We start from the raw sequence: 13,742 nt of genomic DNA on the forward strand, positions 1-13,742 counted from the left end.
AGGAACTGTGGTGCCAGCATCTGCTTCTGGTGAGTACCTCAGGAAGCTTACAGTCATGGTGGAAAGTGAAAGGGGAGCAGGCATCTCACGTGGTGAGAGTGGGAACAAGAGGGGATGGGAGGTGCCATACACTTTTAAACAAACAGCTCTCATGAGAACTCACTGCTGTGATGACAGCACTAAGCCATGAGGGATCCATCCCTATCACCCAAACACTTCCCACCAGGCCACACTTCCAACGTTGGGGATTACAATTCAGTATGAAATTTGGCAGGGACATATATCCAAACTCTTATCAGTCACATAGAGAGGCAACTGCAAAACCTGGACTAGAACCCATATAGCCCAAAGTTACCAACTTCCAATCCAAATAAATAATCTTTGTTCTTTTTTAAACACTCTTTTCTTCCACACTGCACCATTAATAGTTGTTCTTATAGAACAACTTTTTAGTTATGGCCATAAATAAATTAAATCTTCAGTATAGTTTTCCTTAAAGTTACTCGTGTTTTGATGATGTTTTGTTCATTACTGTAGTAACATTTTGGCCAACAGCATTTCTTTCTGTTGCTTTGCTATTTGCCTTTTCCTTATGACTAATTGGGCTGTTGGCCATATTGAGGGGAGGTAAGGGGAGTTGCAGAGGGAATTGCTTCTCCTCTCTATCTGCATTTCTTTTATCCATAAAAAAAAAAAAAAACTATTCTCCCCCTGCTTCTTGGAAACCAATTCTTATTTTCAGCATTGTGCCATTTTTATATTCCTGATCAGAAAGGAGCTTTTTAAAACATGGGGATAACATCCAAATACTGCTGATTGTTATTTTTTTACTTTAGTGTGTATCTTCTTTTTTTCTTTTTGGAGATGGAGTCTCATTCTATCACCCAGGCTGGAGTGCAGTGGCAGGATCTCAGCTCACTGCAAACTTCGCCTCCCAGGTTCAAGTGATTCTCCTGCCTCAGCCTCCCGAGTAGCTGGGACTACAGGTGGTGCCACCATGCCTGGCTAATTTTTGTATTTTTAGTAGAAATGGGGTTTTGCCATGTTGGCCAGGCTGGTCTCAAACTCCTGACCTCACGTAATCCGCCCGCCTTGGCCTCCCAAAGTGTTGGGATTACAGGCGTGAGCCACCATGCCCAGCCTCAGTGTTTGTCTTTAAAAACTAAGAATGCTTTCCTATATAGTCAAAATAGCATTACTGTACTTTAAAAATTATTAATTCCTTAATTTCATCTAATACTCAGTCCATATTCAAGTATTTCCAACTGCCCAAATTGTCAGGAGACAGATATTATCCAGTCGTCTCACCACTGACCACTAACACAGTGTTTGAGATTGACCACTATATTTAAGGTGATAACAGCATGTCCCCTCCTGCCATCTGCACTTATTTCCCCTGTTGCTTCAACACAGATAATCTGTGTAGTGTTATGCTAGCACCTTGTCAAGTCTTCAGCTAATGCTTTTTACATCAGTTGATATCCTTGCTTGAATCAGTAATTTCCTTAGGGGTTGGGTTGAATATTACAATTTTTCTCTTTCTATCATTTCTACATTTACTTTTGTTTGTTCGTTTGTTTTGAGACAGGATCTTGCTCTGTCACTGAGGCTGGAGGGCAGTGATGCAACCTCTGCTCACTGTAGCCTCAACCTCCTGAGCTCAAGCAATTTTCCTGCCTCAGCCTCCTGAATAGCTGGGACTATAGTCACGTGCCACCACACTCAGCTAATTTTTAAATTTCTTTTGTAGAGACCAGGTCTCACTATGTTGCCCAAGCTGGTCTCGAATTTCTAGGCTCAAGCGATCCTCCTGCCTCAGCCTCCCAAAGTGCTGGGACTACAGGCATGAGTCACCATGCCTGGCCCATTTCTACACTTATTAGCTGGCACTTATCTATAAACTGCTGCTTTCAGTCATCAACTGAGCTCTTTAGTTGTTCTGAAATTCAGTTCCTACTAAAAAGGCAAGATGCATATTTAATTATTTCCCTTTATTTATCAATTTTTAAGGTGAGGAGTTAGATTAATAGACACCTCAGATAGTACCAAGTTGTTCCTCTCCATACCAACACATTCAACTTGTTTTTTTTTTTTTTTTTTGGAGACAGGATCTCACTGTGTTGCCCAGGCTGGAGTGCAGTGGTGCGATCATGGTTCACTGCAGCCTCAACCTCCTGGGCTGAAGTGATCTTCCCACCTCAGCCTCCCAAGTAGCTGGGACTACAGGTGTGCACGACCATGGCCAGCTATTTTTTGTTTGTTTGTTTGTTTGTTTTTTGTAGAGATGGGGTTTTGCCATGTCTCCCAGGCTAGTCTGAAACTCCTGGGCTCAAATGATCTGCCTTCCTTGGCCTCCCAAAGTTCTGGGATTACAGGCATGAGCTACCATGCCAAGCCTCAATTTATTCAAGTTGCAATGATTTTAAGGTGTGGAGATCTACAATTCATTTTGTATAATTTTCTGTTTTGAATGTTAATCTAAAGAGGACTGGGGCATGAAATAGGTAGACTTGTATACCAAGGCCAGTGTTTTTGCATGGGGCTAAGGTACATGAAGCTGTCTTCACTTCTATAGACAATCCATTCTGGAAAATATCTTTTCCAAATCTTGAAAGTAATCTTAAATTGAGACTTGATGTTTCATTGTACTACCAAATTTATGCCTTTAAAATGTAAAAGCCTATATAACATGCTGTTCTTCTGGGCTCAGATAATTACCAACTAAAAACCAGTTGTGTAAGCCCCCAATCACTGATTTTCTTCATCTATGATGTTTTTCATCTTTGGCCATTACTCTGTTGTTGATTACTTTGTTTTTAAAATTGGCAGTAAGGATTGAATTTTGGACTGGTAATTGTGTGGATTTATTTATTTTTTCCTACAAGTGGTTCAAGTGGTTTTAAAATTAGACTGGTGTATAATTCACATAATTGAGTAACAGGAAAGAGCCATTGCATTTATTTCTTTTACCTTACATGGACATATTTGTAGAAGCAGTACTCAGGAAAAGGCCACTGTGTTGATAAAGGGTGGAAATGAGAGTAATTCCAATTTTGGGGATGAAAAAAGGCAATCAGAAAGATTAGTGTATTCTGAAAAGCTCCTTCTGTTGTAGTGTTCACCTCATTAAAACAAATTGCTTTTTTCTTGTTCAGCACAGCCACATGTTGGGTCTAATATATATATATATATACTTCACCACTATACTTTCATGCATTTTTTTAACTTTTTTTTTTTTTTTCTGATCACTTGGGAGGCTGAGGCAAGCAAATCACCTGAGGTCAGGAGTTCGAGACCAACCTGGCCAACGTGGCGAAACCTCGTCTACTAAAAATACAAAATTAGCCGGGCATGGTGATGCATGCCTGTAGTCCCAGCTACTTGGGAGGCTGAGGCAGGAGAATCGCTTGAGCCCGGGAGGCAGAGGTTGCAGTGAGCCAAGATTGAGCCACTGCACTCCAGCCTGGGCAACAAGAATGAGACTCCATCTCAAAAAAAAAAAAAAAAAAAAAAAAAAAAAAAAAATATATATATATATATATATATATATATATATATATAGCAATATACATTTAGTATAGATAAATTAGAACTAGAGATAATCAAGAGAGAAAAACAAAATCACTCTTAATCCTGTCACCCAGATAAAACTATCTTTAATGGTATGTGAACAACATAGGGAAACTGAAATATCTTTAGTAATAAATGGAGTAATAGCAACCACAATAATAATAGGTCATACTTACGGAACCTTTACTATGTGTCTTAATAACACTGTCATCTTGAATTGTATTTGAATATAACAAATGAGCATTAAAAGAATTTCTGAACTTTTGATATATTATAAAATAATTTTAAATGATGATTGAAAAGCTATTTTTCCATATGCTCTCCCCATTTGCTCTCCATTTTTGAAGTTGTTGAGCATCTCCATTGTGGGTGTCCTCATATAGGTCCCTCCTTTAGTCTTACTTCAGTGTGTGGAGATACACTTGATGCTCACTACCATTTTTTATGTCAACATTGCTCCAGTCATTTGGGTTGTTTGAAGCTCGAAAGTTTTCTCAGGAAGGATTCATGGGACTAGCATTTCCTGAATTATTTACCAATTGATGTAATTGGCAACATTTATCATTGAAAGTCATTTTGGCAAGATATAAAATCCATGGCTCATACGTCCTGCCTTGCGTATCTTCAATGTGTCATCCATTTTCTTCTGGCATAGTATGTTTTTGTCAGAGTCAGCAGGCAATATAATTTTCCTCCTGTATTAAAACACTTGGTCTTTTTGTCTGGTTGTCAAAGGATTTTTTTCTTCAAAGTCCAATAATTTTACCAGAATATGTGTTGGTGTTGTGATTTTTTGCGGTATATAGTGTGCTTTCTCAGTATGTAATTTTAGATCTGGTTTTTAAAATTTTAGTAAAAGTTTCTTCACTTATAGATTTTAGTTATTCTGTTCCCGTGTTTTCTTTGACCTTTCACATCTTCTTTTTGTTTTGGCACAGGGTGTTGCTCTGTTGCCTGGGCTGGAGTATGGTGGCACCATGATAGCTCATTGCAGTCTCCAACTTCTGGGCTCAAGTGATCCTCCCAACTCAGCCTCCTGAATAGCTGGGACAGGCGTGTGCCACCATGCCCGGCTAATTTTTAAATATTTTTTAGAGACGCGATCTTGCTATATTGCCCAGTCTGGTCTTGAACTACTGGATTCAAGTTATTCCCCTACCTGGGCCTTCCAGAGTTGAGGGATTATAGGTGTGAGCCACTGCACCCAGCCCGTTCAGTCCTTTCATATCCTCTTGAATAATTTTCATCCACCTTCATTTCGTTTTTGTTAAAAAATCCTACTTTTTATCTGTTTCTTTAAGGTCTTATCTGATGATATGTTGTGTTTATTTGCCCTGTGTTTCTTCTAGCTTAGTCTTCAATTTTGAAATGATTATTTTCTTTTACTCTTGTTTTATTTTATTTTTTGAGATGGAGTCTCACTCCATCGCCCAGGCTGGAGTGCAGTGGTGCGATCTTGACTCACTCCTAACTCCACCTCTCAGATTCAAGTGATTCTTCTGCCTCAGCCTCCCAAGTAGCTGGGATTACAGACACGTGCCACCACGCCTGGCTAATTTTGCATTTTTATTAGAGATGGGATTTCACTATGTTGGCCAGGCTGGTCTCGAACTTCTGACCTCAAGTGATCCACCTCGATCTCCCAAAGTGCTGGGATTACAAGCATGAGCCACTGCACCTGGCCTTCTTTTACTTTTAATTCTCCTATGAGTTTTATCATCCCATTTCTGAGTTGTTTATATTGACTTTTAATATATTCTTCTACATTGTTTACTTTTTTTCATATCATGTAACTTTTTTAATATACCTCAGCTAGTTTTGAAATATTAGGTTATAGTTTTCATCTGTTTTGTGGATATACATTCTGTTATGTTTTAATTCTGTAAAAATATTATTCAGTGGGCCGGGCGCGGTGGCTCAAGCCTGTAATCCCAGCACTTTGGGAGGCCGAGACGGGCGAATCACGAGGTCAGGAGATCGAGACCATCCTGGCTAACATGGTGAAACCCCGTCTCTACTAAAAATACAAAAACTAGCCGGGCGAGGTGGCGGGCGCCTGTAGTCCCAGCTACTCGGGAGGCTGAGGCAGGAGAATGGCGTAAACCCGGGAGGCAGAGCTTGCAGTGAGCTGAGATCTGGCCACTGCACTCCAGTCCGGGCGACAGAGCGAGACTCCGCCTAAAAAAAAAAAAAAAAAAAAAAAAAAATATATATATATATATATATATATTATTCGGTGACTCATTTTTGTTTTATTCTTCAATTTTAAACATTTTTTATTTTTTAAAAAATTGTCACTTTGGGAGGCTGAGGCAGATGGATCACAAGGTCAGGAGTTCAAGACCAGCTTGGCCAACATAGCAAAATCCCATCTCTACTAAAAGTACAAAAAAATTAGCCAGGCTTAGTAGCAGGCGCCTGTAATCCCAGCTACTTGGGAGGCTGAGGCAAGGAGAATCGCTTGAACCTGGAGTCAGAGGTTGCAGTGAGCCAAGATCATGCCACTGCACTCCAGCCCAAGCAACAGTGTGAGACTCTGTCTCAAAAAAAAAAAAAAAAAAAAAATTGTATTTTTTTTTTTTGGTAGAGGTGGGGTTTCACATGTGTATTGCCCAGGCTGGTCTCAAACTCCTGGGCTCAAGCAGTCCTCCTGCCTTGGCCTCCCAAAGTGCTGGGATTATAGGCATGAACAACCACACCTGGTTTCTGTTGTTCATTTTTGTGTGAAATCAGTTTCCTGAACTTTTAGAAGGAGGCTTGATTGAGACAAGTTGTTTTTTTTTCCCCTAATTTTATGGCTGTAGAGCTCCATCCTCTAGTGAATTACATTCTGAAATCTCCTGGCCCTTTCTGTCTACCTTTTCTGCTTTAATCTAGGCTTTCTTTTATGTCTCTCTTGTCCCTGTCCTGGCCAATTTGTAATCCAGTCTCACCAGTTTCTCCTTAGAGTGCAGCTTTGCCCTGGAAGGGATTAAGGATTAGTTTTGAGAGTTTCTGGAGGCCCAGGCTGCTTTCAGTCTAGACAATGAACTCCTTGCACTCAATCACTGTTTGAAAAGATGCAAACCCTTCCCTTTATTAGTTGCTCATAAATTTGCTTGCTGAAGTTTGAGTTGAGTTGTTTTACAGTTCTCATATCTATAGGATGCCATGTTGAGTCCGTTTATATACTTTTCCACAGCTGATACCATTTTGGTCCTGTAGCTATCTCTGATTTATCCACGCTCACTCTTACTTTGAGGTTCATGGGGGAATCATTTTCATCTTGTTTTGTTGTAGATTTCATCTTGTGTTGGTAGATTTTGGATTTACTTTCCTATTTATATTTCTCACTTGTGTTTTTTTATGGTGATATGTGGGAAGATTCAAAAACTATGCCGCTACCACCATCTTCTTCGCAGAAATTTTCTGCAAACTATAGACCAAGGGGCAAATCCTGCTTGCCACTTGTTTTTGTACAGTCTTTAACCTAAGAATGGTTTTTGTGCTATTAAATAGTTGGGAAAAAAATCTAAGAATACTATTTCATGGCACATGAAATTAAGATTTCAATGTCATACAGTTTCGTTGGCTAGGCCCATTCATTTATATATTGTCTGTGGCTGCTTTCATGCTTCAACAGCAGAGTCGCGTTATAGGCACAGAGACTATATGGCCCCCGAAGCCAAAAATACTTCTTATCTAGCCATTTTCAGGAAACGTTAGTCAACCCTGGTTCCCTATAATATAGTTTTTAGTGGCTAAATAATATTCCATTGTGTGCACATATTATAATGTTCTTAAAAAAATTCCAATTGGCATTTGGATGAATCCTAAATTTCATTATATAGGCATCATTTCACAGCTAAGTATAACTATATGTATCAATATTTTATTACTGTCTTAGGATAAATTGTTACAAGCCAAATTGCGTGATCAAGGGAGAGGGCATATATATTTTAAACTCTTTGATACAGGCTGAGTATTCCTAATCTGAAAATCTAAAATCCATAATGCTCCCAAATCTGAAACTTTCTAATGTGACATTTAAAGGAAATGTTCATTGCAACATTTTGAATTTCAGATTTTTGCATTAGTGATGCTCAGCCGGTAAGTATATAGTGCAGATATTCCAAAAGCTGAAACACTTCTGGTCCCAAGCATTTTGGATAAGGGATGCTCTACCTGTATTGACAAATTGTCATCCAGAAAGGTTGTACAGATTAAATTCCCATTAAGGAAACTGGCTAAATAAGTTACGGTGCATTCATGCAATGAAATATTACGTAGAGGTTAAAATGAGGTAGATCATTTTACTGATGAATAAAAATATATAACATACACTGTTAGGTGAAACACCCAGGTTACATATGGAGAGTATGATTCCTTTGTGTTAAGGAAACTGGGACATTAAAATGCACAAACTTAAATTTTTTCATAAGAAGCATAGATTACAACTAAGTTGTGCCAGTTCATGTACCTACCAGCAGTATGTTCGACTGGTTGTTTGACCATACTTTTGCCAATATGATGTTGTCTAATTTAAAAATTCTTGCCAAGTTAATAAATGAGAAAAGAGCGTCTTAATTTTACAGTCAGGTTTTGTACTTTTCCCCAAGTTCATTGGCTTGAATTAATTCTTTTGTGAAATTCTTGTTCCATGTCCATTTTTCCTTGTTGTATTCATCTTTTGGTGGTTTGTAAAGTTCTTTACATATTAGATATTAACCCTTTGGCTTCTTATCCATGTTTTCCTTTGTATTGTATTTAGGGTAATTAATGATGTACAAAAGGGTTTTCCTTTTTTATGCAGTCAAATCTTCCTGTAGTTTTAGGTGTAAAGAGCCCTTTCCACCTTAGATTTATATAGTTGTTCCTCTACATATTTTTCTAGTACTTATTTGATTTTGTGTTTTTACATTGAGATCTTTAATCCATCAGGGATTTATTCATGTAGGCTATGAGGTACGGTTTAGCATTGTTTTCAAATGCTTATATTACCCAGTTGTCTTAGTGTCATTTATTAAATAAGCCATTTTCTCAAGGTTATATAATTTTTTTCAGATTGTTTTTATTAGAAATCTGTACATTTCACATGTTTTAAAATCAAGTTTGACATATAATTTACAGTAAAAGTTACTCTTTTTTGAGTGTTCAGTTAGAAGAATGTTAGCAAATATATGCAATTTTGTAATCACTGCTCCAATAAAAATATAGAATATTTCCATCGTCTCCTAAAAGTTCTCTTGTGGTCCTTTGCAGTCAACCCCCTCTGTTAATCGTAGACCCTTGCAAACACTGATCAGTTTTCTGTCCCTAAAGTCTTGCAAGATGTCCTATAAATGAAATCACACAGTACATAGCTTTTTGAGTTTGGCTTCTTTTACTCAGCATAATGCATTTAAGAGACATCCACATTGTGGTGTGTGTCAGTAGTTCATTTCCTTTTATTGCTGAGCAGTATTCTATAATATGGTTGTAACATAGTTTAACCATTCACTTGTTCAAGGACATCAGAGTTGTATCTAGTTTTTATCTATTATTAGTGAAAATGCTATAAACATTCATGTAGAAGTCTTTGTGTGACATGTTTTCATTTCTCTTGGGTAAATACCTGGGAGTGGGATTTCTGGGTCATGCGTTAAGTGTATGTGTTATTTTATAACCAAGTGTCGGACTGTTTTCCATAATGACTGCACTGTCTTATTTTCACCAACAATACATAGAGATCCAGTTTCTCTGCGTTCTTATGAGCACTTGGAATTGTCGGTATTTTTAATTTTAGCCATTCCAGTAGGTGTGTCAGGGTTGTGTAATTTATTTAGAATAATTTGCATATTTTCAGCAGCATTTCCCAACTTATCCCCTCATCTCTTAACTTGCACAGTCCATCTTCAATTGCACAACCTGAGGCAGCTGTTGTTTCTGTTTTTCTTCTTTCCATTTCTTTTCCTAAGAACATCTGTGCAGAAAACGAGCTTAGACATAATCTAATGCAGGGTTTGGCAGACTTTTTTCTGTAAAGGGCCAGATAGTAAATGATTTTGTTTTTGCAGGCCATTCAGTCTGTGTCACAACTCTGCCATTATAACATGAATTCAAGCAAAGGCAATACAGAAACAAGTACAAGCATTCAGCCACATTTGACCTGTGGATCATAGTTGGCTAACCCCTGGTTTAGTCTAACAACTTTATTTTACAGATGAGAGGACCGAGCTCATGTTTCACCCTTTCCTCTGATTTACAAGTAAAAGTAAAAAAAGGCAAGGACCAGGATATTGGCTTTTACCATAGAGACATGCTTGAATTGGGTTCAAGATAAGTGTGCTTTATGCGTAATTTCCTGTTCTAGCAAATGATGTTAGATGAAGCTCTTAATATAGGGTCTTTCAACAATTTCAGTTGCAGTAAGACTTTTGGAACATCTTATGTTTTGCCATTCATCTCAATGCTACTTGACTTTTTGAACCTATTATGTCTCTGGAGCAATGGCATTAAGAAAATAAAGGTAATAAAGGTCTCAGTGAAACAGTTGGAGTAAGAAGGGCATGACATCCTTTTATTCTTCTTAATGGATTTTGTTTCCAATGTTGGAAATGTCCAAATTTGTTTATTTCTGGAGATAGTCATTGTACATCATGTAACTATCCCATGATTCCCACCTCCATTTAATGTTAATTCCTGATTGTTCTGTTTCAGTAATCATCCAGATAGATAAAGATTCTTAGGTCAAAAAAGAAAAAAACAGGAAATCATACACTTATGGTTCCATGCACACAAACCTAAAAATAAGCATTGGCGCTAAGTACTCAGGGAAAGAACACTGTTTAGAAATGTCATTTTGTATGTGTTTTTTCCTCCCTTCTAGCACTGGAAGAAGTACGACATCTATGAGAAGCAAACCAAGGAGGAAACCGACTCTGTAGTGCTGATAGAAAACCTGAAGAAAGCCTCTCAGTGATGGAGATAATTTATTTTTACCTTCAATGTGACCTTGTGAAGATTCTTCCCATTCTCCACTTGTTATCTGGGGACTTATTAAATGGAAACTGAAACTACTGCACCATTTAAAAACAGGCAGCTCATAAGAGCCATAGGTCTTTATGTTGAGTCGCGCACCGAAAAACTAAAAATAATGGGCGCTTTGGAGAAGAGTGGGGAGTCATTCTCATTGAATTATAAAAGTCAGCAGGCTTCAAACTAGGGGACAAAGCAAAAAGTGACAATAGCAGTAGAGTTAATCTTATCAAGAGTCGTGACAACTTCCTGAGGGATCTATACTTGCTTTGTGTTCTTTGTGTCAACATGAACAAATTTTATTTGTAGGGGAACTCATTTGGGGTGCAAATGCTAAAGTCAAACTTGAGTCACAAAGAACATGTAGCAAACAAAATTGATAAAATCTGATATCTATTATTTTGGATCCCATTGAACCATGTTTGTGGCTATTAAAACTCTTTTAACAGTCTGGGCTGGGTGCGGTGGCTCACGCCTATAATCCCAGCACTTTGGGAAGCTGAGGCGAGTGGATCACTTGAGATCAGGAGTCCGAGACCAGTCTGACCAAAATGATGAAACCTCCTCTCTACTAAAAGTACAAATTTTAACCAGGTGGTATGCGCCTGTAATCCCAGCTACTCGGGAGGCTGAGGCAGGTGAACTGCTTGAGCCTGGGAGGTGGAGGTTGCAGTGAGCGGAGATCACACCACTGCACTCCAGCCTGGGTAACAGAGCAAGACTGTCTCAAAAACAAACAAAACCAAAAAAACCTCTTAATAGTCTGGAGTCATCATTCCCTTCGACAGCATTTTCCTCTGCTTTGAAAGCCCCAGAAATCAGTGTTGGCCATGATGATGACAACTACAGAAAAACCAGAGGCAGCTTCTTTGACAAGACCTTTCAAAGCCTTTCAAAGGCAGTGGAGGTAGAATGACTCCTTGGGTATTAGAGTTTCAACCATGAAGTCTCTAACAATGTATTTTCTTCACCTCTGCTACTCAAGTAGCATTTACTGTGTCTTTGGCTTGTGCTAGGCCCCCGGGTGTGAAGCACAGACCCCTTTCAGAGGTTTACAGTCTATTTGGGACTCCTCAGTTCTTGCCACTTTTTTTTTTAATCTCCACCAGTCATTTTTCAGACCTTTTAACTCCACAACTCCCACACTGATTTCCCCTTTTGCATTCTCCCCTCTTCCCTTCCTTGTAGTCTTTTGATTTTCTTTGGAAATTAGGATGTAAATCTGCTCAGGAGACCCAGAGGAGCAGAGGATAATTAGCATCTCAGGTTAAGTATGAGTAGTCCGAGAAACAATGACTAATTCTTGCGTATTTTGTAACTTCCATGTGAGGGTTTTCAGCATTGATATTTGTGCATTTTCTAAACAGAGATGAGGTAGTATCTTCACTTAGAACATTGCTATTCGCTTGAGAAAAAAAGAATAGTTGAACCTATTTCTCTTTCTTTGCAAGATGGGTCCGGGAGTCCTCTTTTCTCTGCTATAAATGATTAAATAGCTTTTGTGTCTTACATTGGTAGCCAGCCAGCCAAGGCTCTGTTTATGCTTTTTGGAGGCATATGTTGGGTTCCATTCTCACTTATTCCCACAACATACCCGTATATATCCCCTCTACTCTTACTTCCCCCAAATTTAAAGAAGTATGGGAAATGAGAGGCATTTCCCCCACCCTATTTCTCTCCTCACATGCAGACTTATATTACTGGTAGGAACTTGAGAACTTTATTTCACAAGTTGTTCAAACATTTACCAATCATATTAATACAATGATGCTACTTGGAATTCCTGCTTCTAGGGGAGGGGAGATAAGAAACCCTCACTCTCTACAGGTTTGGGTACAAGTGGCAACCTGCTTCCATGGCCATGGAGAAGCATGGCGCCCTGGCTTCTCTGAGGAAGCTGGGCTTCATGACAATGGCAGATGTAAAGTTGTTTCCTCCTTGTGCTTTTATACTTGAAGTCAGATTGAGGCTGGGAGACAGCCATCATAGATGCTCTACTTTGTTCTGCTGTTCTCTAGAAAGAATATTTGGTTTTCCTGTATAGGAATGAGATTAATTCCTTTCCAGGTATTTTGTAATTCTGGGAAACAAAACCCATGCCTCCCCCTAGCCATTTTTACTGTTATCCTATTTAGATGGCCATGAAGAGGATGCTGTGAAATTCCCAACGAACATTGATGCTGACAGTCATGCAGTCTGGGAGTGGGGAAGTGATCTTTTGTTCCCATCCTCCTCTTTTAGCAGTAAAATAGCTGAGGGAAAAGGAAGTTATGGGAATACTTGTGGTGGTTTTACAGTCACTAAAAAGTGATCCCTAGGCCTTGGGAGCTCTTGGAGGCCTCTGTATCAGTGGATTTCCCATCCCCTGTGGGAAACTAGTAGGCTCATTTACTATTTTAGATCTAACCTATGTGGATTTTTTCCTAACATACCTAAGCAAACCCACTGTCAGGATGGTAATTCTTATTCTTTCATTCAGTGAAGTTTTTTCCTTCATCTGGGCACTGAAGGGATATGTGAAACAATGTTAACATTTTTGGTAGTCTTCAACCGGGGATTGTTTCTGTTTAACTTCTTATAGGAAAGCTTGAGTAAAATAAATATTGTCTTTTTGTATGTCACCCAAATGTTTTCCTTTGGTCTTATTTTGGGGAAATGCTGAGAGGTAGAGAAAATGGGAGTTAAAAGAGGAAACATTATGAAAAAATTCCAAGCCAACTATTTTATCTTATAATCATTCATCATGAGCTTCTTTAATGTTCTGGCTGTTCTGGTGTGCCTGTGTTTTCTGATAAGGCCGTGAATATACTTAGTTTAATATTAATTTAGCCTTTGTAAGCAGCACCTAAAGGGACTTAAGTATTCAATAAATTGTAGTTATGATAATTAATGGAAATGGAGGGTTGGTCCTTTCTAATATTAAGCTAAAGTGGAGTGCAATATGATTAATCATATACATGATGTGCGACCTCTAGTCACAAGGTAGATCAGCAGGTTAGATTAGAGACTAAGAAAACCAGTTTTCAGCCAGGCGCGGCAGCTCACACCTGTAATCCCAGCGCTTTGGAAGACTGAGGCGGTCTGATCATGAGGTCAGGAGATCCAGACCATCCTGGCTAACATGGTGAAACCCCATATCTACTAAAAATACAAAAAAATTAGCTGGGTGTAGTGGT

At 38.7% G+C, this 13,742-nt stretch overlaps 1 protein-coding gene across 1 annotated transcript in view; it reads left to right on the top strand.

Annotated features, from left to right (window-relative positions):
* Nucleotides 1-13,193, top strand: part of IL13RA1 (interleukin 13 receptor subunit alpha 1) — a 66,287-nt gene extending 53,094 nt beyond the window's left edge. The window contains exon 11 of the mRNA XM_010365536.2: nt 10,418-13,193. Coding sequence (XP_010363838.2) covers nt 10,418-10,510 — 93 coding nt within the window. The 3' untranslated portion in view covers nt 10,511-13,193. The remainder of the gene's footprint in view (nt 1-10,417) is intronic.
* The last annotated feature ends 549 nt before the right edge of the window (nt 13,194-13,742 follow it).

This window comes from Rhinopithecus roxellana, chromosome 7 (assembly GCF_007565055.1).
Source record: "Rhinopithecus roxellana isolate Shanxi Qingling chromosome 7, ASM756505v1, whole genome shotgun sequence".
NCBI classification, from domain to species: domain Eukaryota; kingdom Metazoa; phylum Chordata; class Mammalia; order Primates; family Cercopithecidae; genus Rhinopithecus; species Rhinopithecus roxellana.